The sequence below is a fragment of the Schistocerca serialis genome, chromosome 1 (genome assembly GCF_023864345.2).
Source record: "Schistocerca serialis cubense isolate TAMUIC-IGC-003099 chromosome 1, iqSchSeri2.2, whole genome shotgun sequence".
Taxonomy (NCBI): domain Eukaryota; kingdom Metazoa; phylum Arthropoda; class Insecta; order Orthoptera; family Acrididae; genus Schistocerca; species Schistocerca serialis.
In genome coordinates, this window is record NC_064638.1 from 240,463,196 (window position 1) to 240,487,635 (window position 24,440).

General features: G+C 43.5%; 1 protein-coding gene across 1 annotated transcript in view; it reads right to left on the minus strand.

Moving 5' to 3' along the window:
* The window catches only part of LOC126462936 (esterase FE4-like), a 50,298-nt gene that overhangs the window by 20,198 nt on the left and 5,660 nt on the right, over positions 1–24,440 (minus strand). The window contains exons 2-4 of the mRNA XM_050096116.1: positions 20,032–20,217; positions 7,346–7,521; positions 1,537–1,702 (exon numbers count right to left, since the gene is read on the minus strand). Of these exons, the coding sequence (XP_049952073.1) occupies positions 1,537–1,702; positions 7,346–7,521; positions 20,032–20,217 (528 nt within the window). The remainder of the gene's footprint in view (positions 1–1,536; positions 1,703–7,345; positions 7,522–20,031; positions 20,218–24,440) is intronic.

The following is a 24,440-nucleotide window of genomic DNA, read 5'->3' on the forward strand; positions in this document are numbered from 1 at the left end:
GGCATTTTAGACTTGTATTTAAATTCATCACAACAACGGTTCACTCTGGTCGACTGATTAAGAACTCCCTGTATTCAATCCAGAACAGCCTTTTACTTCTCTTAGAAATCACATTTTTGCCGTGTGGATATTGTGAAAGTTCGACTGTAAGGAGATAGAAGTCTCACTCAAATTTAAGAACGGGTAGGCTCGTACCCTAATTGTTTTATAAATTTTTGATGTTTTACCTTTCCTAGTTATGCACTATTTGACTGGCAATCTTAAATAAAGTTTGAGAGCATTGTACTTTTACTTCTACATATCTGTCGTAATTTATGTCAAGGCCTAAGTTGCGGAAGTGTTATGTCTATAGAAAAGATGTACGACGGATGACTGACAGATTTTCAATCAGACACTGTGTTTCTGGGTGATACAATTTTATATTATGTTGTAATTTGTATGCGAAGCGTTGGAAGTAGTCTACATTTTAAGGGTTCCGTACCTCAGTCGATAAAAAGGGAACACTTCTACGATCTTTTGTTCTCCAGCTGTCTGTCCGTCTGTTAAGACCTCTTTTTCTCAGGAGAAGGTAGATATACCAAGCTGAAATTTGTGTGAGATATTAAGGTATGTGGTCCCTTGGCAATGTAAAGCCTTTAAGCTTACATGTCATTGCACTAAAAGATAGACCATTTATGTCACGTGATTTGATTGAAATGGATCTGGGCACTATAGGATTTAACTTCTGAGGTCATCAGTCCCCTAGAACTGAGAACAACTTAAACCTAACTAACCTAAGGACATCACACACATCCATGCCCGAGGCAGGATTCGACCTGCGACCGTAGCGGTCGCGCGGTTCCAGACTGTAGCGCCTAGAACCGCTCGGCCACCCCGGCCGGCTCGTGATTTGATATTCGCAACTCATTCATCAAGGCATGTAGATGAACTATCCACACAAAAGATTGAACGGAACCCTTACAGCGTGAGTTTTGCTCACACTTGGCCAGCTTGTTTATACTGTCGTTAGGATATAAAACACAGCCTTCCTGCAGTGGTGACACCGTTTCCCGTCAGATAACCGAAGTTGGGTGCTGTCGGGAGTGGTTAGCAGCTCAATGGGTAACCGTCCGGGCTGCCGAGCGCTGTCGGCAATTCTTTGTGAGGCCAACTGGGGAGCTATTTGATAGAGAAGTAGCGGCTCTGGTCACGAAAACTGACAACAGCCTAGAGAGCGGCGTGCTGGCCACATGCCTCTCCCTATCCACATACAGTAACGTCTGGCGGCTGAAGATTACACAGCGGTCAGTCGGTACCGTTGCGCGTTGCGAAGCTTGTTCGGGCTGAGAGAGTATAAGACGCTGTTTACTACTGTATCCTCACCTGTTTTCACTCTAGTTTTTCACATGTTCTTACATTACGTTAAGCTGTTGTCAATGTGTGTATTACAAAGAATGAGTATACACAGGATCACTGTCATCGACAAGACAGTAGTTCCTTGCAGGTAGTACTAGGTATCCACTATAGGTAGGAGAAGTGGGCGGACGTATTACGCACCTCCGCCCACCATGTAGTTGTACTCGCCGGAGGTGACGCCGGACACCAGCGGCACGTGCGTGTAGTTGCCAGCGAGCGCCCACGCGCCCAGGTGGGCGGTCTGTGTCGTGAGGAACGCCCCCTCCCCCTCCGGCTCCACCGCCATCCCGAAAGCGGTGCCGCAGCTCTGCAACACCAGGCAAGACATATTTCTGCTGCCTTGTTCTCTACTTCCATAGCGGCAACCGGAACAACTCTACACTCCGATTGTACACCACACGAAATTGGAAAATGATAACTGTGAAGCAAGATGAAACATACACTACTGGCAATTAAAACTGCTACACCACGAAGATTACGTGCTACAGGCGCGAAATTTAAGGGACAGGAAGAAATGATTAGCTGTTTAGAGCATTCACACAAGGTTGGCGCCGGTGGTGACACCTACAATATTTCTCTGCCTCGTTATGACTGGGTGTTGTGTGATGTGCCTTAGGTTAGTTAGGTTTAAGTAGTTCTAAGTTCTAGGGGACTGATGACCATAGATGTTAAGTCCCACAGTGCTCAGAGCCATGTGGCGACATGAGGAAAGTTTCCAACCGATTTCTCATATAAAAACAACAGTTGACCGGCGTTGCCTGGTGAAACGTTGTTGTGATGCCTCGTGAAAGGAGGAAAAATGCGTACCATCACGTTTCCGGCTTTGATAAAAGTCGGATTGTAGCCTATCACGATTGCGGTTTATCGTATCACGACACTGCTGCTCGCGTTGGTCGAGATCCAATGACTGTTAGCAGAATATGGAATCGGTGGGATCAGGAGGGTAATACGGAACGCCGTGCTGGGTCCCGACGGCCTCGTATGACTAGCAGTCGAGATGACAGGCATTTTATCCGCATGGCTGTAAAGGATCGTGCAGCCACGTCTCGATCCCTGAGTCAACAGATGGGGACTTTTGCAAGACAACAACCATCTGCACGAACAGTTCGACGACGTTTGCAGCAGCAAAATCTCGGAGACCATGGCTGCGGTTACCCTTGACGCTGCGCCACAGACAGGAGCTCCCGCGATGGTGTACTAAGCGACGAACCTGGGTGCACGAATGACAAAACGTCATTTTTTCGGATGAATCGAGGTTCTGTTTACAGCATTATGGTGGTCGCATCCGTGTTTGGCGACATCGTGGTGAGCGCACACTGGAAGCGTGTATTCGTCACCGTCATACTGGCGTATCACCCGGCGTGATGGTATGGGGTGCCATTGGTTACACGTCGCGGTCACCTCTTCTTCGCATTGACAGCACTTTGAACAATGGAGGTCACATTTCATATGTGTTACGACCCGTGGCTCTACCCTTTATTCGATCCCTGCGAAACCCTACATTTCAGCAGGATAATGCAAGACCGCATGTTCCAGGTCCTGTACGGGCCTTTGTGGACACAGAAAATGTTCTACTGATGCCCTGGCCAGCACATTCTCCAGATATCAATTGAAAACGTCTGGTCAATGGTGGCCGAGCAACTGGCTCGTCACAATACACCAGTCACTACTCTTGATGAACTGTGGTATCGTGTTGAAGCTGCATGGGCAGCTGTACCTATACACTCCATCCAAGCTCTGTTTGACTTAATGCCCAGGTTTATCAAGGCCGTTATTACGGCCAGAGGTGGTTGTTCTGGGTACTGATTTCTCAGGATCTATGCACCCAAATTAGGTGAAAATGTAATCACTTGTCAGTTCTAGTATAACATATTTGTCCAATGAATACCCGTTTATCATCTGCATTTCTTCTTGGTGTAGCAATTTTAATGACCAGTAGTGTAAAAGAAGCCTCATACGCTAGTTAGTAAATATACAGATGACAAACCAAATACATCAGTTGTATTAAAAATAGCTGCATGGAAGTTAGTGGATGATGGGGATGTAATCAATGAAGACGCAATGATATGAAATGATATCGACGAAAACCGATCAGACATCTTAAACCTACTATGTAGCGAATGTGTCTTATCCAGTGTAAACTGGTGCCAAATAGAGATGTATGAAAGCGCATTGCCTGCCTGAATAAGTGATGCACCAACCCAACCCCCCAAATGAAACTTAAAGGGTTGACATGGTGTGTGAGGCTACTGCAGTGATTACAAAATCAGTGAAATTTACAAAGAATTCGCCAGTAGGATCCCACTGATCAACAGAATTTGCTTCTCCTCTGGCCTGGATACGTGCACTGATTCATTTAGTAAGGGTGTCATCCGAACGCCGAACAACTCTAGAGATTCCCCCAGCCATCCAATTGGAGACCTACAAGGCCCCTTCAAAATGTGTCAGTTTCTGATAACGCTGTTCCGCACAAGCGCACAGCTTGTCCGTGTTCCCACGTGATAAAATTTGACGTTTTTCACGCCATTTACATGTCCTACAATGCCTGGTAAAAAGTCTAACCATGAACAACACTAATGCATTGTCGTAGCCCTTCTACCTGCTACAAAAAATTGCAACTCTAATCCTTTACATACCTGACGACGGCGTGTACCTCTGAAAAGTTACATTGACAACTGTCCGTCCGGCTTCACTTTTCTGTCAGGCAATGTAATAGTAATAGGAGGAAAATGCAGTGACACCTTGGTTTTCCTGAGTGTTACTTTTAAAATCAATTAAAATTTCTACATTCTAAGAAAAAAACCGTTATTTTGATCGTACGCAATTTCAAGGTTTTACCTTCACCTCGAGGATAAAATATAAAACCCTTAATAATGTATCAACCCACATAAGTGGGATACTTTGTGTGAAATTTCAAGAGAAAACAGTTTATAATTACGAGGGTGAGTCAAATGAAAACCTGCAATATATTTTTAAATATTATTTATTGTGCAGAAGTGTTACAAACCTGTATTACTTTTCAACATAATCTCCCCTATGCTCAATGCAAGTCCTCCAGCGCTTACAAAGTGCATACATTCCTTTAGAAAAAATTCTTTTGGTAGTCCGCACGGCCACTCATGCACCGCGTGGCGTACCTCTTCATCAGAACGGAACTTCTTTCCTCCCATTGCGTCTTGGGTGGTCCAAACATATGGAAATCACTTGGGGCAAGATCTGGTGAGTATGGTGGATCAGGAAGACACTCAAAATGCAGGTCTCTGATTGTTGCAACTGCTGTACGGGCAGTGTAGGGCCTTGCATTGTTATGTTGCTAAAGGACACCTGCTGACAGCAATCCACGTCGCTTTGCTTTGATTGCAGGCCGCAGATGACTTTTTAGGAAATTTGTGTAACGCACTGGTGACAGTGGTCCCTCTAGGCATGTAATGCTCCAAAATGATGCCTTTTTCGTCCCAAAAGACAGTCAGCAAACCTTCCCTGCTGATATTTCTGTTCGAAACTTCTTTGGTTTTGGTGATGACCTATTTCTGTTCGAAACTTCTTTGGTTTTGGTGATGAGGAATGGCGCCATTCTTTGCTCTCTCTTTTCGTTTCCGGTTGGTGGAAGTGAACGCAGGTTCCGTCCCCAGCAACGATTTTTGCAAGGAAGCCACCACCTTCTCGTTCAAAGCGCCGAAGTAGATCTTCACAACCATCAACATGTCGTTGTCTCATTTCAGGAGACAGCTGCCATGGCACCCATCTTGCAGACACTTTGTGAAACTGGAGCACATCATGCACAATGTGGTGTGCTGACCAATGACTAATCTGTAAACATGCTGCAAAATCATTCAGTGTCATTCGGCGGTTTTCCTTCACTGTGGCTTCAACTGTTGCAACGTTTTGTGGAGTCACAACACGTTGTGCCTGACCTGGACGAGGAGCATCTTCCATGAAGTCACACCATTTTCGAACTTCCTACTCCATTAGTAGACTTGCTGCTGTGACAAACGTGCATCATCGTACTGAACCTTCATTCGTCGATGAATTTGAATAGGTTTCACACCTTCACTACGCAAAAACCGAATAACAGAACGCTGTTCTTCCCTGGTGCAAGTCACAAGTGAGGCGGCCATCTTTATACTGATACTGCGACGGTATGTGTGCATCTACACTATGCTGCCACCTACAGGCCATTCTGCACGCTCTTTGTAGCGTGCTTACCAACTTACAGGATAACTTCTCGAAATTTTGATTTGTTATTACAAATTTAAGGTTTTCATTTGACTCACCCTCGTATATCATGTCACAGCAAACATAAGAGGATCCATTCTTCTGCTGTTTCCAGCTTGCTTGCGGTCTGTTACTCTCCCTTACGTGCTCTACCTTTTCTGATGTTTTTGTACGCACCACGGAAGTTCACTCTGTATACTAAATTAGTTGAATAATTATTCTTAATGTCTGATATACAGTGAGGTGACGAAGTTTGGGATAGTGATACGCACATATAGAGGTGGCAGTTGTATCGTGAACAAATGGTATAGAAGTCAAGTGCACTGACGGAGGTGTCATATTTACTCACATGATTCGTGTGAAAAGGTTTCCGACGTGATTACGGCGTCACGACGGGAATTAACAGACACTAAACGCGGAATGGTAGTTGGAGCTACACGCATGGTACATGCCATTTCGGAAATCATTAGGTAATTCAATATTCTGAGATCCGCAGGGACAAAAGATATTGAGAATACCAAATTTCAGGCATTACCTCTTCCCACGGTCAACGCAGCCGCCGACAGCCTTCACTTAACGACCGAGAGCAGCGGTGTTTGTGTAGAGATATCAGTGCTAATAGACAAGCAACACTGCTTGAAATAACCACAGAAATCAATGTAGGACGTACGAAGAACAAAATGGTTCAAATGGCTCTAAGCACTTTCGGACTGAACATCTGAGGTCATCAGCCCCCTAGACATAGAACTACTTAAACCTAACTCACCTAAGGACATCACACACATCCATGCCCGAGGTAGGATTCGAACCTGTGTACGAAAAAAATATTCGTTAGGACACAGCGGTGAAAGTTGGCGTTATGGGCTATGGCAGTATACGACCGAGGTGAGCACCATTGCTAATATCACATCGTCTGCAGCGTCTGTCCTGGGTTCATGACCATATCGGTTGGACCCCAGCGACTGGAAAACCGTGGACCCCATTTCAGTCGGTAAGTGCTGGTGGTAGGGTTCGAGTGTGCCGCAGATCCGACGAAACCACGGACCCAATTGTGAACAAGGCACTATGCAGGCTTTTGCTAGTTCGGTAATGGTGTGGGATTCGTTTGCGCGGAATGGACTGAGTCCCCTGGTCCAACTAAACCGATCACTGATTGTATATGGCTATGTTTGGCTATTGGAGACAACTTGCAGCCAAAGAACGGTGGAGTTTTTATGTCACCGGGTCACAACTGTTCGATGCTGGTTTGCAGATGATGCTGTCACGTATCGTCTAGTAAAGTCACCAGAAGATCAAAACCAATTGCAAAACAATTTAGGTAAGATATCTGTATGGTGCGAAAATTTGGCAATTGACCCTAAATAATGAAAGTGTGAAGTCAACAACATGAGTGCTAAAATAAATCTGTTGTACTTGGGTTCTCGATAACTCAGTCAAATCTGAAGATAGTAAATTCAATTGTTACTTCAATCGAGCAAGTAATTTACGATTAACAAATATAAATATTAAAAATTAGCAGCCCAAGCTATAAAACACAGTAAACCCAAGTAACATTTCTTTCAGCGTCCCTGCATCTTTCTACACTATTTTCTCAGGTACCAAACGAGAATTTAAAGTAAACTTTTCCTCCTGGGAGGAAAGAGCCATTGATTCACCCCATGTCAACCAGACGAATACCCACAGCACTGTGACCGACCAAGTGAGGGAAAGCGGTGAGTGTGTCAGCCGACCTTACCGTGTTATACAGCGACAGCGCGTCCACCGACTGCAGGAAAGCCAGCAGCTCCGTGGAGTTCTCCGTCTGCAGTCCCAGCTCTGCGCCGATGCACAAAGCGGTCTCGCGGTTGTTGATCTCTCCTTGCCCTCCTCCGATCGCAGAGCCGCTCTGCGAGATGGCCGCCCTGAACAGACCTGCGACAGAAAGCGCGGCGTGTGGCAGTGTGACGGACTTTCCCACAGACCCTCATTGAGACAAGTAAGTAACGCGTAAAGGTACGAAATACGATGCACTTGGTCTCTCTTAATGTGGCCAGCGACCAGTAACAGCAAATAAGCGAACGTGTCGAGTACGAACAGCCAGTACAACGTCAGAGTGTGTACCAAGCTTGCATTTAAATCAAACGTAAATAAATTCAGTTTGCGTCTAGATTACTAGAAAATGAGACCCACTGCAATTTTTAATTTGTTTGATCGTGAAGAGAACAGTTATAGTGGGTGAAGTAGAGACTTTTTATTACTTATGATCATATTATTTTCCATTTAGTGTCTGGCAGGGCAGACCGAGGAAACAAGGGCCAGCATGGAGAATTTAGCGTGCTGGAGGCTTATTCTGAACGTCTCATGCAAGGGATATAACTGGAGAAGAAAATACTGCGTATATTCTCTATCAGTAGACCTCAAGGGAAAAACAAGGACTGTTTGTGTCCTGATCTAGTGCCATCTATACCGGCTAATTACTACATGATTGTCATCGAAATGTAAATACGGCTTGGACTGCAAATGAGTACCCCTGCTAGTAGTAGCATAGAACGGAAAGCTGAAACTTATATAGATGTGGTGTCATCCATATAAGTACATAGTTCTGGCAATACCGGCCATGACCTTCTTCTTCTGTGCGGATGCACACATATTCCCCAAAATCTTACGGGACTTGGTAAGAATGTCTTCCACGAGTAATGAGTGTGTTGGGGTGGGACACAATGACTGTAGTGTGTGGACATACAAGAAGAGAATGTGGGTATCGCGGGAGACGTGCGCGAGATTGTCCCTGCAGTCGCACTATCTTCTGTGCCGTCGGTGGCTCATATTGGTAGAGCGTCTGCCTTGTAAGCAAGAGATCACGGGTTCGAGTCCCGGTTGAGGCACAGATTTTCACCTGTCCCCGTTGATATATATCAACGCTCGTGAGCAGCTGAAAGAATTAATATAATTCTAATTTTGGAAAGCTGTAAGGTGGAAGCAGTATGTAGAGGATCTTTACAAGGGAGATGAAACTGAAGAAAATATTATGGAAAGGGAAGTGGGCGTACATAAACATGAGATGGGAGATATGATACTGCGAGAAGAATTTAGCAGAGCACATAAAGACGTAAGTCGAGACGAGGCCACCGGAGCAGACGACGCTTCAAAACCGCGTCTGGTTACACTAATTTAGGCTTTCCGTGATTTCTCTAAATCGCTTCAAACAAATGCCGTTAAAGGGCATGGTAGACTTCCTTCCCCATCCTTCCCTTACCCGTGGGACCGAGGACCTCGCTGTTCGGTCCGCTCCCTCTAAATGAATGAACTAACCAACCAACCGAGTAGACGACACTCCGTCAGGCCTACTGATAGCCTTAGGAGAGCCAGACATGACAGAACTATTCCATCTGGTGTGCAAGGCGTATGAGACAGGCGAAATATCCCAGGACTTCAAAAAGAATGTAATAATTCGAATTCCAAAGAAAGCAGCTGCTGACGAGTGTGAATACCACAGACTACCAGTTTAATAACGCATGGTTGCAAAATACTGACACTAATACTTTGTAGAAGGGAAAACTAGTAGAAGCCAACCTCGCAGAAGATCAGTCCGGATACAGGAGAAATGTAGAACATCCGAGGCAGATCTGAATCTACGACTTCTCCTAGAGGGTACATTGATGAAGGACAAACCTATGTGTTTGGCATTTGTAGACTTGAAGAGAGCTTTTGAAAATGTTGACTGGAATACTCCCTTTGAAATTCTGAAGGTAGCAGTGGTAAAATATAGGAAACAAGCAAGAATCACTCCTATTGTCCTACAATTTTCATCCTACTAAGAATTCACCTTTTTTAGTTAGAGCTGTGTAAACTTTACGAAAATTATTAATAGTATTTCAGGCGTTCACAAGCATTTAAGCTTAAGGGCGCCAGGTGGTATGAAAGAAAACTTCTTTCAATCAGTTACAATTTCTACATTCTAAGAACTCAGTAGGACCTAGAAGTGATCCAGCAAAGAGTACGTTCTGCAGCACAAAGAAACTATAGGTTGTAAGTTCATTAAATTATTCTACTCCTCATCTTTGTGAAAACTTTCGTCAGCAATAGGATTCTTGTCTTTTAGTTAACAAAGAAGCGAGACATAAATTTTCTTTATTTTAGTTCTGACAGGTTTTTAGCAAGAAGAACTTATAATGAAGGATACAAAAGTTAACACTCTGTAAAGCTGTAACAGAACGTCTGTTAGTTTTCAAGTCCCGTTCTTTGATCTACGTGTGAACAAAAATAGTAATTCTGTGTTATTTATTGCACAGGTAAAGAATAAAATCACATGTTAAAAACAGTGTACTGGAATTGCGCTGTACAGAAGTTCCGTCAGCAGGCCAGAGATCTTGCTCTGTCAAAGCCTTGATGTTGAAGTTGTATGAGCCACTAAGTGATAACAAATACTTCGGTACAGTCTTCCCCGTCGCATAGTAAACAATATGGAATATTTGAAAGGATGTGGAATAGTTTGGAGAATTACGAGCAAACAAAGCTTAACATGTCGTTATTAACGAGGGATCATCGTCATAAGCAAAACTAGATGTCTGGCCTACCTCAAAGTATCTAATGTGATGTGTACTTGTGCGGCTGGTCCTGGCGGAGGTTCGAGTCCCCCTCGGACATGGGTGTGTGTGTTTGTCCTTAGAATAATTTAGGTTAAGTAGTGTGTAAGCTTATGGACTGATGACCTTAGCAGTTAAATCCCATAAGATTTCACACACATTTGAAAATTTGATTTTGATATGTACTGTGCACAATATTGGTAAATGACCAGTCACATAACGTCTACAGCTCTTTGAGGCCTTTCGCAGACGATACAATTAGGTACTGGTAAGTGACACTAACAGAAAATTTTACGAAACATTGAAAAATTTCCAGATTATCTGCATTCTGGCGCAAAGACTTACAGTTCATCCTAAAAATTAATAAATGTAATTAACACTCGTAAATAGACTAAAAAGTGCGATATCGCTTGTCTACGCTTTGGAAGATCAGTAAATAGAATCAATCAGAGCTGTCACGTACTTGGCAGCGATTAAAGACGGAACTAAAAACAAACCTATGGGTGGGAAAGACAGGTGCCAGATATAGATTTATCGACAGAATCGTAAGGAAGTCTAATTAAAAAAAATGGTTCAAATGGCTCTGAGCACTAAGGGACTTAGATCATCAGTCCCCTAGAAATTAGAACTACTTAAACCTAACTAACCTAAGGACGTCACACACATCCATGCCCGAGGCAGGATTCGAACCTGCGACCGTAGCGGTCGCGCGGCTCCAGACTGTAGCGCCTAGAACCACATGGCCACTCCGGCCGGCGAAGTCTAATTCAGGCACTGAAGAGGTCTTTTAATAACTATAGTTAGACGGTCTGGTATTCATAAAAAATTGGGTTAACGGAAAAGGTTGAAACGAAGGAGAGCTATGGGTGTCGTCACAAATTCGTTTGCTCAACTTCACAGTGTCGAAGAAGTGGTCAGAACACTGCAGTGGGAAAGAGAATGGCGTAATGTACGTCGAACTACTTTTCTCACTGGTTCCTAATCCTTTTGTTCCAAAACGAATCAAGCAATACATTCCTCCTTCAAACATTGATCTCGCGTAATGACAATCGCCATAGCTGATCTATCATAGTTCAGGTGTATTGTTATTAAACTTTCTTTTACAATAGAAGGCAACACTATTTTTGACAACGAACATTATAGTAACCGTTTCGCCGAAGCTGTTTCCACTCTCGGTTTTCTCCCGGATATTATACGAATGCGTCTATACAGGGCTGCTATAAATGATTCATTCGTTTTCAGAATTCTACATTTTCAATACCATTACGCGTAAGAATATCTGTGATGAATGAGTACAATCTTAAACTCACCAAGTTTTCATTATGTTCACCAGATGGCGCTACGAGTGTAGTGCCTTCGCAAAATGGCGAGAAAGTAACAAACGAATTTTTGTGTGCTTGAATGTGCGAGATGTTTATCACTTACAACGGTGCAGCATGCATTCAGAAAGAACTGTATAAAAGAACCTTCATGTAAGCGGAGAACTGTGCGTTGGTATCGACAATTTAGTAACACTTGTTGTCTGTGCTAACGCGGAAGTACCGGTCAACCAAGTGCGCCAGGAGCAACCGTGGAAGGAATGAGGGAAAGTTTCGTACACAGACCAAAAACAATCACAGTCCGTGCAATCCACAAACATGGAATATCACTGCGTGGATTAATATGCTACGGTGGTTACGTTTCAAACCGTACCGTCTACATCTCGCGCAACGATTAAAATCAGAAGAGTATAGACGGCGTCTTCAATTTTGCATCACAGTGTTGAAAATCCTCATGAAATTGTGGCGCTGATCGTTTTTTGCGGAAGGTTCATGTTTCCTGTGCAGTGTCACAGACGGAGCTTTTGGACCTTTTTTATGTGTGAGAAGTTCGCGGCTCGTGGTCTTGCGGTAGCGTTCTCGCTTCCAACGTACAAAGGCCCGGGTTCGATTCCCGGCGGGGGTCAGGAATTTTCTCTGCCTCGGGATGACTGGGTATTGTATGTATTTCATTCACTCGCAAGTCGCCGTAGTGGCGTTAAAGAACTTGTGGAGCGGCGGCCGAACCGCCCCGCAAGGGGTCTCCCGGCCACCAATGCCATACGCTCATTATTATTATCTTTGAGAAGACTGTGAGGGTACCTCTTACCTTTATGTGTCGCTGTTGTGGTTGTTTCCACAAGTGACTACCGATATCGAAGTTTTTATATTCCACCAAGACGTAACAGCCCTTCATTGGAGCATCGATGTCGTCGCTACCTAAAAGACGAACTTCGCATCGCTGGATTGGGCGTAGTGCTCAAGATGATATGGTTCTGTTCCTTTGGCCCCACAGGTTCCATGACGTTTCCGTTTGGGGGTACACAAGGACCGTGTTTACATATTTTCCTTGCGAAGAACACTGGAACAGCTTAGGGAACCCATCAAAGCTTTTGTGATGACTGTTGACAGCATTTTACTATATAAGGTATTGTATCTTGGACGTGTGTCGTGTGACTAGAAAGGCACTCATAGAACATTAGTAGAGTGCAAAATGCGAACTCGGATAGTTTACGGTTCCATTCCTGCATAAATCATATTTGTACATCTAATAATTAGGAAAATATAGAGCTTTGGAAACGAAAGAATCATTTATAATGATCCTGTATATTAGCAGCTGTCACTTCGTCGTTTCTATAGTTGCGTGGAAACATAGCACATGCCAGCCATGCCTCTTAACCCTCATCTGACACAGTAGATGGTCTACATTACTGACTTCACGTACGTATACTCCTGATAGCAGTTAAGTCCACAGAAGCTACTGATAACATATGACCGTCTCAAGGCCAGAACAGGTAACAAAATAAGATAATATAACAAGTATCTCCTATGACAAGGCCTGTCTTGCATCTTGACACTCTCATAAGAAGCTGATGAACGGCGAAGCGTAGGTCAGTGTCGTAGGCAGTAATACGGCGAATAAACGACCGATCAGTTAACCGAAAACTGAGAAGTTTCCTCAAGTCGAATGTTGTGAACGATTGAAACACTTGTAGGTGTACACAGTACTGTACAAAGGTCTTCCAAGTTTCAGTGCCCTGTGACAAGGAACGTGTCTGAGCTGAAGTTCGAAAGAGGTACTGTTGTACTGTTTAGGTTTCTCAGAATCAAACTTGTATTTGTTACGGCCAATGCACTAAATGCGGTCAGTTCTTGAACTGGCCGGCCGGCCAGAGATGTGGCCAAGGTTCGAATACTCGAAAGTAACAGTGTATCCGCTACTTTTGCCAGCTATTTCCCACACTGGCAGGAAATCTCTGGCAAAAGCTCGATTTGATAATGCACCAGCGTGCAATAGGCAGAACTTCTTTCGCTCTCAGTGATAAATGTGCCGTGCACGTGATAGCTGCTGCTTATCGGAGAAGGTCCAGCCACTGAGACTGTGACTTGTTCCTGTTTCACAAATAGGCTTCATTGTGACGAGAACAGTAATTCCCGATATTTATTATACTTGTGCTTCCTCTGCAGTTTCATCCTATTAGATAAATCGGTTTCATTTTGAGCAATATGGTGATTCCTGGCATTTATATTATACACTGAGGAGTAAGAAGTCATGGGGTAGCGATATTGCATTGACAGAGATGTTATTTGCACTCAGTTGATTCATGGGAAACGCTTTCCAACACGATTATGGCTTCAGTACGGGAATTAATAGACTTTCAACGCGGAAAGGTAGTTGGAGCTAGACGCACGGGACATTCCATTTCGGAAATCGTTAAAGAATTCAGTGTTCCGAGAGCCACAATATCAAGATGTGCCAAAAATACTGCTCACCACGGACATTCTGCAGGGGGAAGTTGGCATACGTGTAACTGCGGAACCAACATTTGATATGAAAAGCAGGTTCTCGGACACTTTGAACACTCTGCTGCAAGAAACAGCAAATAATAGCGGCACCCTCACTAGATACACATACTGCGATTTATAGAGGACGATAAACAAGTCAATGTAAAGCAATGCAAATAGAGTGTCGACTATCCTCGACTAAGGAAATATGACGTCATTGAAGCTGACGGAAAAGAAGAACTTATTGTGCGAGTAATAGTAAACATCAGCGTAATTTTATGCTACGTGCATATAGGAAAATCTTTCAAAATACTGTGTGATACTCATTTGAAAATTGGACTTGGTGATCGCACAGGCATAGAAAAAGAACTACAAATTCTATACAAAAATGTCACCAAAAGAGTCATTACACAGCACTTCCACTTATGGAAGCCTTGTTAGACTAATCTCTCTCATCCCAAGAAAGGTTTAGTTCCCACACCTCTGTTATTTACAGAATTTAATTCAAGATACTAGGTCATCTGAGAGACCTACGAAGTAAACCTGACGGCGAGTACAAAATTATAATCAATTACGCTGATCATTAACGAAGTTTATACTATTGCGCCAGCTGAAAAGCAAAAGAGCCGAAGTTGCTTAGCAGCTACTTGATATTTTCATCATGACAGGTGCTCCAGGTGTTCTTCACTCAGATAACGGGAGAGAACTGTGGTACACGGAAACCTACACATAGCCAAAGATAACTATGATTATCAGAATATGATAATGACATGGATACCGACAAAGGAATCAACACATTGGGCTGAAAGTCCCTGATTTACTCAATTCATTAAAAAACGTTCTTTTCATCAAGGCAGTCAGCAGTCGCCCTATGAGGCTACGTTTGGCTGCAAAGCAAAGGTTGGTCTGAGTACCTCAGATCTGGCCAGAGAGGTTATCGATAACACAGCGACAAATGAAGACCTTGAGAACGTGAACAGGAATTGGAGGACGCTATAAATACAGAAACTTCCCAAGACTATGAAACTGCCGCCGTGGCGGTGGAACCATCGGAATCAACAGACTAGTTGTCAAAATATTGTACGTGGTGGGTCAAATAGAGAACAGCGCAGCCCATTGTTGTGTATCCTACGGCAGACATGTCCATATAATTTGTGGAATAAGTAACGAAGCGGACGCATGGTGGCAGCGCGGTTCTAGGCGCTATAGTCTGGAACCGCGCGACCGCTACGGTCGCAGGTTCGAATCCTGCCTGGGGCATGGATGTGTGATGTCCTTAGGTTAGTTAGGATTAAGTAATTCTAAGTTCTAGGGGACTGATGACCTCAGAAGTTAAGTCCCATAGTGCTCAGAGCCATTTGAACCATTTGGACGCATGGTGTGGATAGTAAATTGCTTACAGACTACGTCAAAATAAACAAGAAGCCAGGAAAAAGAGGTTAGGAGCTCACATCAGTTTGAAAATACAAGGGGCGAATAATGCTTAAAAATTCAGATGCAAAATTTCCATGAGCAAAAGTTGGAGACCATTTTGACGTCCGTGTATCAGATGTTGACAGAGGTCGTGGTGATCCCAGAAGCATTTCTGCTGTTGTCATGAATGACGAGGATGCTTCCTGCAAGTTAAAAAGAGAGACTGTGACCTAACACAACGTATATATATCTGATGCGAGGCTTCCAATATCTTGACACTGTACCATCTATATCATTCTTTTGCTGTTGTCCCGTTATTAGTGTGGTCGTTATACAGGAACTTTTGCCTCTACGAAGCAGTATACACTGCACGCAAGCAAAGGATTTCTTAACCAAGTCGTTTGTGGGAATAAAAAATTTAGTGATAAACAAATACGTTATAAATATTTCATTCATAGCAACGAAATGGAAGTGTCACATCAGAGTTCGCAAGTTCTACGTAACGTTTTACTTTGAGCTACACCATTGAATACAAATAATGGTAGAGTTCAGCGCACCTAAGGGATGTGTGATTTGACATTATTGTTTAGATGTATTTTCCTTGCTGCTTTGTGTCTTTTAAGAATCTACTTAATGATAATTTTATAATTATTATGATTCTCACATTCTGAAAATCTGCAAAAATGCTCAAGATAAAATGAGTAAACTTTTTTTAGATATATATTGCTCTAATTTGTGTTAATTTATTTCTTGGCCAATATTTAAGTCAGTTGTTCACGAGAGCAAAGGGGTATTCAGTTTAGAGGCAGTAGGAAGAGAGTCAATGTAATCTGATACGTGTTGGTCGCTCAAATGTATTGCTGTTGGCACCATTACCACTGCCTTCACAGGTATCTGGAACTGTTGCGTAGTCGTGTATGTAAACAGTGAATAAAGGTGTTCCAGAAGTTTCGGCATATTTACGTTACCAACATTGAAGCTCATAAGCGATAAAATCAGACAGTCTAAATAAAATTTTCCTGGCTGTCCAGATACTTTTTCCATCACATGTGAATCTTGCAAAATTACCTTCATATGTGCAAGAGGATGTGCATTCAAACTGCGTAAGGACGGTACCACAGCTATATTCATTATTAGGTAGGCTGTGTATCGAAACTTTGGAGAGAAGGGAAACATCTGTATCAGTCAAGATCTCAGATGACAGGCCAATACCGAAGGAAAAGGGAAAGCTGAAAGGTGTTAGGAATATACTGAAGGGCTATAGAAAGTAAATGCTACTGAAAGCAGTATTATAGAAAGGGGAGAGGGAGTAGATGAAGATGAGCTGGGAGATATGATACTGCGAGAAGAATTTAACAGACCCCTGAAAGACCTAAGTCGAAACAAGGTCCTAGAGTAGACGACATTCTTACAGAATTATTCAGACTTTTGGGGAGCCATTCATGATGTAACTGTTCCATCTTGTACGCATGGTATATGAGATTGGGGATATACCGCGAAATACCCTCAGACTTTAGGACGGATGTAATAATTCCAATTACAAAGACGGGGGGTGCTGACAGTTGTGACTATTACCGAACTATCAGTCTACTAAGTCACAGAAAAATGGAAAAACTACTAGAAGCCAACGTCGAGGAAGACTACATTGGGTTCCAGATAATACTTGAGGTAATTCTGCCCCTTATGACTTATCTTACAACACAGGTAGAATAAAAGCAAACGCACATACACAACATTTGTAAATTTAGAGAAAGTTTTTGATAATGTTGACTGGAATACAGTCTTTTGACACTCTGATGGGGGATAACATACAGAGAGTGAAAAGTTATCTGTAGCTTGCACAGAAACAACAAGTAGACTAGTTTTAAGAACATAAAAAGGAATAAGCAATTGAGAAGGCAGTGAGACAGGGTTGCAGCATCTTCGGGGTGTTATTTAATCTGTACATTGGGCAAGCAAGTCAAGGAAACCAAGGTGAAATATGGAATGGAGTTAAGATTCAGGGAGAAGAACTAAAAACTTTCAAGTCTGTAATTCTACTAGAAATGTCAAATGACTCAGAAAAGCAGTTGAACGGAATTGATGATGACTTGCAAAGAAGTCGTAAACGCACATCAACAAAAGTAAAACAATGCAATGGGATGCAGTCGGGTTGAATCAGGCTTTTAGAAATGAGACATTGAAAGTACTAGAATTTTACCACTAGGGCAGCAAAGAAACTGACCATGGCCGAGAAAGGATATAAACGCAGTCGGGCTATAGCAAGGAAAGCATTTCTCAAAAAGAGGCCGGTTTCGTTCGTAGAACATCTTCAGGTTCGATGTACGCTAAAGTTGTAAAATAAACGAAACCGGTTGTAAGGCAAAAACATGTGCAATAATACAGATGAAGTAGTATTCATTAATCAGTAACATTAGTGTCAGTTGTGATCTCAACATAATCAAGGTGAAATTTAAGATCTACGAAGTCCCTTCTGAGGGTATCCGGACTGTATCCTTGTATGAAAACGAAATTTAAAGAATATGCACTTCAGACAAGAAGAGAAGGTATGCTTTTGAAATATGTTACTACAGAAGAATACGGAAGATTAGGTGGGTAGATAACATAACAAACGAGGAGTTACGGAACAGAACTGGGGAAAAAAGAAATGTATGGCACTACTTGTTCAAAAGAACAGAGCAGTTGATACTACCATCTTGCCACCCGTAGGAATCGTCTATTTGGTAATGGGGAAAGGTTGGGATGGTGAATGTGGAGAGGAAAAATTGTAGAAATGGAGTAGAAGGGATGGATCAAATGGCCGCAATTAAAGTGAAGCTACTCACAGAGGTCCAGTGTGGGCTGTAATTATTGAATAGCTATGCTAACGGGTTAATGTGTAACTGATTTATGCTGGAAAAAGATTAGTACCAATTTTGGCCACCAAGTGCAAATCTGGCTCTGTACATTGTTTATGTGAAGCTATGACATGTACGCTGTCATTTGACAAGCCATAACGTTAGTGAATAGTACGGCTGCCGAGAAGAGAGATCGTGCGCTGTTGGTCAACTTTTCGACGTGAACAGACAACAGTTAGATTGCTGCATTGAGGGACTATCGCCGAATGAAAGATCTGGGGAGACGTCTGATGTCATTAAATGGTTTAAAGAAGATTATAATGAAACTGGGAAACACGGATGAGCTTGGTGTGGTATCTGGACAAAGTGAGCGTCCTATCCTGGTGGAAGTTATTGACGATGCTGCTGTTGTTGTAACTGATCACGCAGCACTTGACGCAAGCAGTGCTGCTGCTTGTGTAGTGTCACGAGAATTGTCTATCGCGTGGTCAACAGTACACAAGATTTTGCGGCCTATTTCACACTGGTACTTGTTCAAAATTCAGACGATGCAGCAACTGAAACTCCACGATCCGCAGCAACGTTCTGAAATTGTTCTCTGGTTTCTGGCACGAACCGAAGTTGATGGAATGTGAGCGGGTAATATTTTATGGAGAGAAGGCACGTTTTACACTACAGGGTGTGGTGAATACTGCTGAATTTGGAGCCTTGTTAAACTGCGTGTAACCGGCCGCTGTGGCCGAGCAGTTCTAGGCGCTTCAATCCGGTGCCGCGCTGCTGCTACGGTCGCAGGTTCAAAACCTGCCTCGGGCATGGATGTGTGTGATGTCCTTAGGTTAGTTATGTTTAAGTAGTTCTAATTTTAGGGGCTGATGATCCCAGATGGTAAGTGCTTGGAGCCATTTGTTTTGAAACCGCGTGTCGTGCACGAAGAGCCGTTGCACTCACCGTATCAGACTGTATGGTATGGATTGACAAACACCTTTATTCTCGCTCCATTCTTTTTTGAAGAGAGCACATCCAGAGGGCTTGTCATGTGTAGCGTGACATCTGCTCATTATCGAGACCTTCTAGTACAGCATGTTATTCCTATTTTAGAAGAGCTCAGGTGTGTGTAAACTACTATTTTCATGGGAGATAGGCGACACTTCGTGTCGCTCGCCCAGTAAAAGATCTGATTAATGCAACCTTTCACAAACTTGTTATCTCAGCAGGTTTTCCAGATGCCTGGCTTGCAAGATCATCTGATCTGAGTCCATGTGACTTATGAACTTGCGGATATCTAAAAGAACGCGTTCGGTCTCTAACCGACCTGAAGGGCAGTAAACGGGAACACGTTGCTCATATTCCACTTGAACTGCTGCCGGGAACAGTGGTTTTACGGATTGAGCATCTCGTCCAAGTCCCCAGTGTTCGAACAAAATGCGTAAGCGGCAGTTAAAATAAGACCAACATTATGCACTTGGCATTTGTTTGACCTTTTCTGCCCGCGTCTCGTTCCTGAGACGTTTCTGTATCTTTTGCTAGCAGACACACTGCCAGATTTACACCCTGTGGCCAAAATTGGAACTAAATTTTTCCAAAGCAAATTGGTTCTTCGTTAATGTGTTAGCATATCGACCATATTTTGCTCCCATACGATAATTACAGACAACAGTGGACCTCCGAGGGTATCCGCACTATAACTGTCCGGTAGATTGCAGTAGTTATTCAGGGATAAAGAGAGAGCACCGTGGAGAGCAGTGTTTGGGCTGCGGACCACAACCAAAACGTACGTGGAGCTGTGAGGCTGCAGGTGCTCACCTCTGGACAGCGCGGAGTAGACGTGCAGCTCGACGCTGGAGCCGCCCGCGCTCTGCCCGAAGATGGTCACCTTGTCCGGGTCTCCGCCCATCGCCCGGATGTTGGCTTGCACCCAGCGCATCGCCGCCGCCTGGTCCTTGAACGCGTTGTTCCCTGGCGCCACGGGATCTTCCAGACCCAGCAGGCCTGAGGAATACAGCGATTCTCTTTAGTACGACCAGCAAGTGCAGCTTATCCCACCAACCAGCAACGTTCCGCCGTCGTCTCCTTTCGCGTCGACGAGAAACGGGCGGGGGTAGCCTCACCTCAGTCCCTCCCCAGCATCGTACCACTTCCGTTTTGTTGCGTGCAGTCAGCTGAGGTTTTCCTATGAACTTGTCGTTTGCGTAGCTCATAAAATTCTAATTGGCAAGCAAAAATTACATAGAAAACGTTGCAATGATTCTAAGGGACTATTCCGAAACTTCATAACGAGTTAATGAGAGCGCCAACCCAGCCGTGCCGGACCCAGACACTGCTGATCGCTGCGTTCACAAACTTTTAATTGATTCAGTGTTAAACAAACAAAAATGACCTCATCATGCTATCAGCAGTGGACATTAATGCCATTACACTAAACGAAACAATGTATGTTAATTCCACGTTTTCAGCTAATTAAGTACAATAGAGCCACTACATACCGGGTGATCAAAAAGTCAGTATAAATTTGAAAACTTAATAAACCACGGAATAATGTAGATACAGAGGTAAAAAATGACACACACGCTTGGAATGACATGGATTTTATACGAACAAAAAAAAAATAAAAAAATTAAAAAAAATGTCCTACAGATGGCGCTGGACAGCAAAACGTCAGTGACTGTGCATGACAACCGTGTATAAAAGGAGCTGTAATGAGAGAGAGAATCAGATGCGCCAGCAGTCGCAGCATATTGAGGTTACCTGAAAAGGTGCTTTCAGTGAAGCTGTGTTATCAGAATGGGGAATGTGCTATCGCCATAGGAAGGGGATTCGAACGGGTAAAGGTCCGTTGACAAATGCAGCTGTGGCAAGAATGATTCCGAAGTTCGAAGCCACGGGTTGTTTAGACGTTAGACCCCGTAGTGGCCGACCGGGCACAAGGCGTAATGCTGCTGAGACAGTTCAGAAAGAAATGGAGGCTATAGGGGGTTCGTCTATGTACGGGGAAGTCAGCACTCGTGCAGTCGCACGTCGCACCGGCAGTCCATACACTACTGTTTGATTGGCAGTGAGGCGTACCCTCCGATGCTATCCGTACAAAATCCATCGGCATGATGAACTGTTACCTGGCGATTTAGTGAAGCGGATGGCATTTGCGATGTGGGCGTTTCAAAAGATGGCGGAAGATGACGATTGGTTGAGTAACGTGTTGTGGACCGACGAAGCTCATTTCACGCTCCGAGGGTCTCTCAGCACCCACAACTGCAGAATTTGGGCTACCGAAAATCCTAGAACTGTCGTGGAAACTTCATTGCACAACGAGAAAATCACGTTATGGGTTGAATTTACTACATCTACCGATGTCGGGCCTTTTTTCTTCGAGGAAATGCGTGATTCAGATTTTGTAACTGCTACCGTGACGGGTGAGAGGTACGCCGATGTGTTACAGAATCGCATCATCCCCAGCCTGGCTGATAAACACCTGCTGGAACGTACAACGTTTATGCAGGATGGCGCTCCACCCCTTATTGTTAAACGCGTGAAAGATCTCTTGCGCGCGTCGTTTGGTGATGATCGTGTGCTCAGCCGCCACTTTCGTCATGCTTGGCCTCTCAGGTCCCCAGACCTCAGTCCGTGCGATTATTGGCGTTGGGGCGACCTGAAGTCACATGTGTATCGTGATCGACCGACATCTCTAGGGATGCTGAAAGACAACATCCGACGCTTTACAGTGCTGTTCACAACATCATTCCTCGAATACAGCTATTGTTGTGGAATGATGGTGGACATATTGAGCATTTCCTGTAAAGAGCATCATCTTTGTTCTGTCTTACTTTGTAATGCTAATTATTGCTATTCTGATCAGATGAAGCGCCATCAGTCGGAAATTTTTTGAACTTTTGTATTTTTTTGGTTCTTAAAAGCCCCATTTGATTCCAGGCATGTTTGTCAATTTGTAGCTGTCTATCTACATTATTCCGTGATTTATTCAGTTTTCAAATTTATACTGACTTTTTGATCACCCGGTAAATAAACAGGTGATTGAAGGAGTCAGTTAAGTGTATATCGGTCATTGTGTAACTCTGCCTATTTTACAAATTTTAATTGTCTGTTTATTATAGAATTTTGTCATAGGGAATTGCAGGTAAAATAAATAACTTACGTGTTCAACAAAAGCGTGGGATAAGAAAATCACTGACTCAATTGAATCTCCAACTGTCGGTAAGAATCATAACTATTCTAGGAATACATTCGTTCTCAGCTTGCTTCCCCCACTACTTGCACACTACTGGAATTTTTTCAGGACTTTCTAAACAAGCTATAGCGGAACTTAATTGTAATTATTATTTCAGTAAAATGCATACATTTCAGGTTATCATCAAGCTATAACACAACACAGAGTTCACTCACTCCTGTTCATCTGGTGCATCAGTTGTTGGTAAGAGCCTGTTTGCTGTACAGAGTGTTTTCTCTAAATTTAGGATGAAAAACGGTTCAAATGGCTCTAAGCGCTATGGAACTTAACATCTGAGATCATCAGTCCCCTAGACCTAGAACTACTTAAACCTAATTAACCTCAGGACATCACACACATCCATGCCCGAGCCAGGATTCGAACCTGCGACCGTAGCAGCAGCGTGGTTCCGGACTGAAGCGCCTAGAACCGCTCGACCACAGCGGCCGTGTCTAAATTTAGGAAGAGTTTTCATCTCTTTCTGCACACATCTGTGAAAGGCGCATGATCCATGGCAGTAATTTTAAAATTATTTGTTAGGGTCCACCCCCCATCCTTATAAATGACCTTCCATCTAAAGTTGATCTAGCAGAATTGATAAATCTTGGAAATGGTGTTAGTGTTATGATGAAACAAATTGGAGATAAAGCAATAGAGGTAACTGTTGACGTTCTTCAAACCATTATTAAGTGATTTTCCGAAAATGGACTCTTCCTAAATTTTGAGAAAGTAGACAGTACTGATTTCAGTGCAGTAAACAGAATCTTAGGAACAACTGAAGCACCAGACGAACGTGAGTGAGTGAACACGGTAGAATAATCCAAATATGCATGTACTGCAGACTTATGATAACTTGAACAAAACACATTTCACTGAACAAACAGTTACATTTAAGTTCAGCTATAGTATGTTCACAACGTCCTGAAAGAATTCTCATAGTATGGAGACAGCCCGACGACTCCCAGGCATGAAGGGCAGAGGTGGTGCAGCAGGGAGAAGCTGCGCTTTCGTCCGTCACTGCTGCGACTGGTTTGTCACGGGACGCCACTACTGTCTTTCGTAACCGCTGCCGTTCAAACGGCTATGGAGTGTTGGATCGAAGCAGGTTGGATTAGCAGGCTGAAGTCGATTGACTTGTAACGCGTTTTGCCGATTCAGAACAAGGGAGCCCTTTTTCTTCTTCGTTTAATTATAAATTTTGTAAACAATCTGATCAACATCCCAACACATATTGCGTATTTTCATTCAAAAATGTCTTACGAAATAATTCAGAAACTATCCATTATACAAAAGTCAGCAGTGAAAATAATTGATGTTCACACGCACTCACCTCGTAGCTATACACGGTGGTCCATTGATAGTGACAGGGCCCAATATCTCAAGAAATAAGCGTCAAACGAAAAAACTACAAAGAACGAAACTTGTCTAGCTTGAAAGGGGAAACCAGATGGCGCTACGGTTGGCCCGCTAGATGGCGCAGCCATAGGTCAAACGAATATCAACTGCGTTTTTTTAAAATAGGAACCCCCATTTTTTATTACATATTAGTTTAGTACGTAAAGTAATATGAATGTTTTAGTTGGACCACTTTTTTCGCTTTGTGATAGATGGCGCTGTAATAGTCACAAACATACGGCTCACAATTTTAACACGGGTAAGGGGATGGTACCCGTGGACTAGGGGCAGCGTCTTTGATTCACAATCAAAAACGTCTTCGGTCCCGGGTTCGATCCTCGCCACTGCCTAAATTTTCATAAATAATCTGCATTGGCGGCCGAAGACTTCCGGCATAAGAAGTCAGCCTCATTCTGCCAACGGCCTTGTCAAAGAGGGCGGAGGAGCGGATAGAGGTTCAGGGCACTCTCTTGTCCTAGGGGTGGGAAATTACCCCTAAAGCCGGAAGAATCAGCAATGATCAACGACATGAGGATGCAGAAGACAATGGAAACCACTGCATTAAAGACACGTAACGTGTATCCACAGGACATGTGGC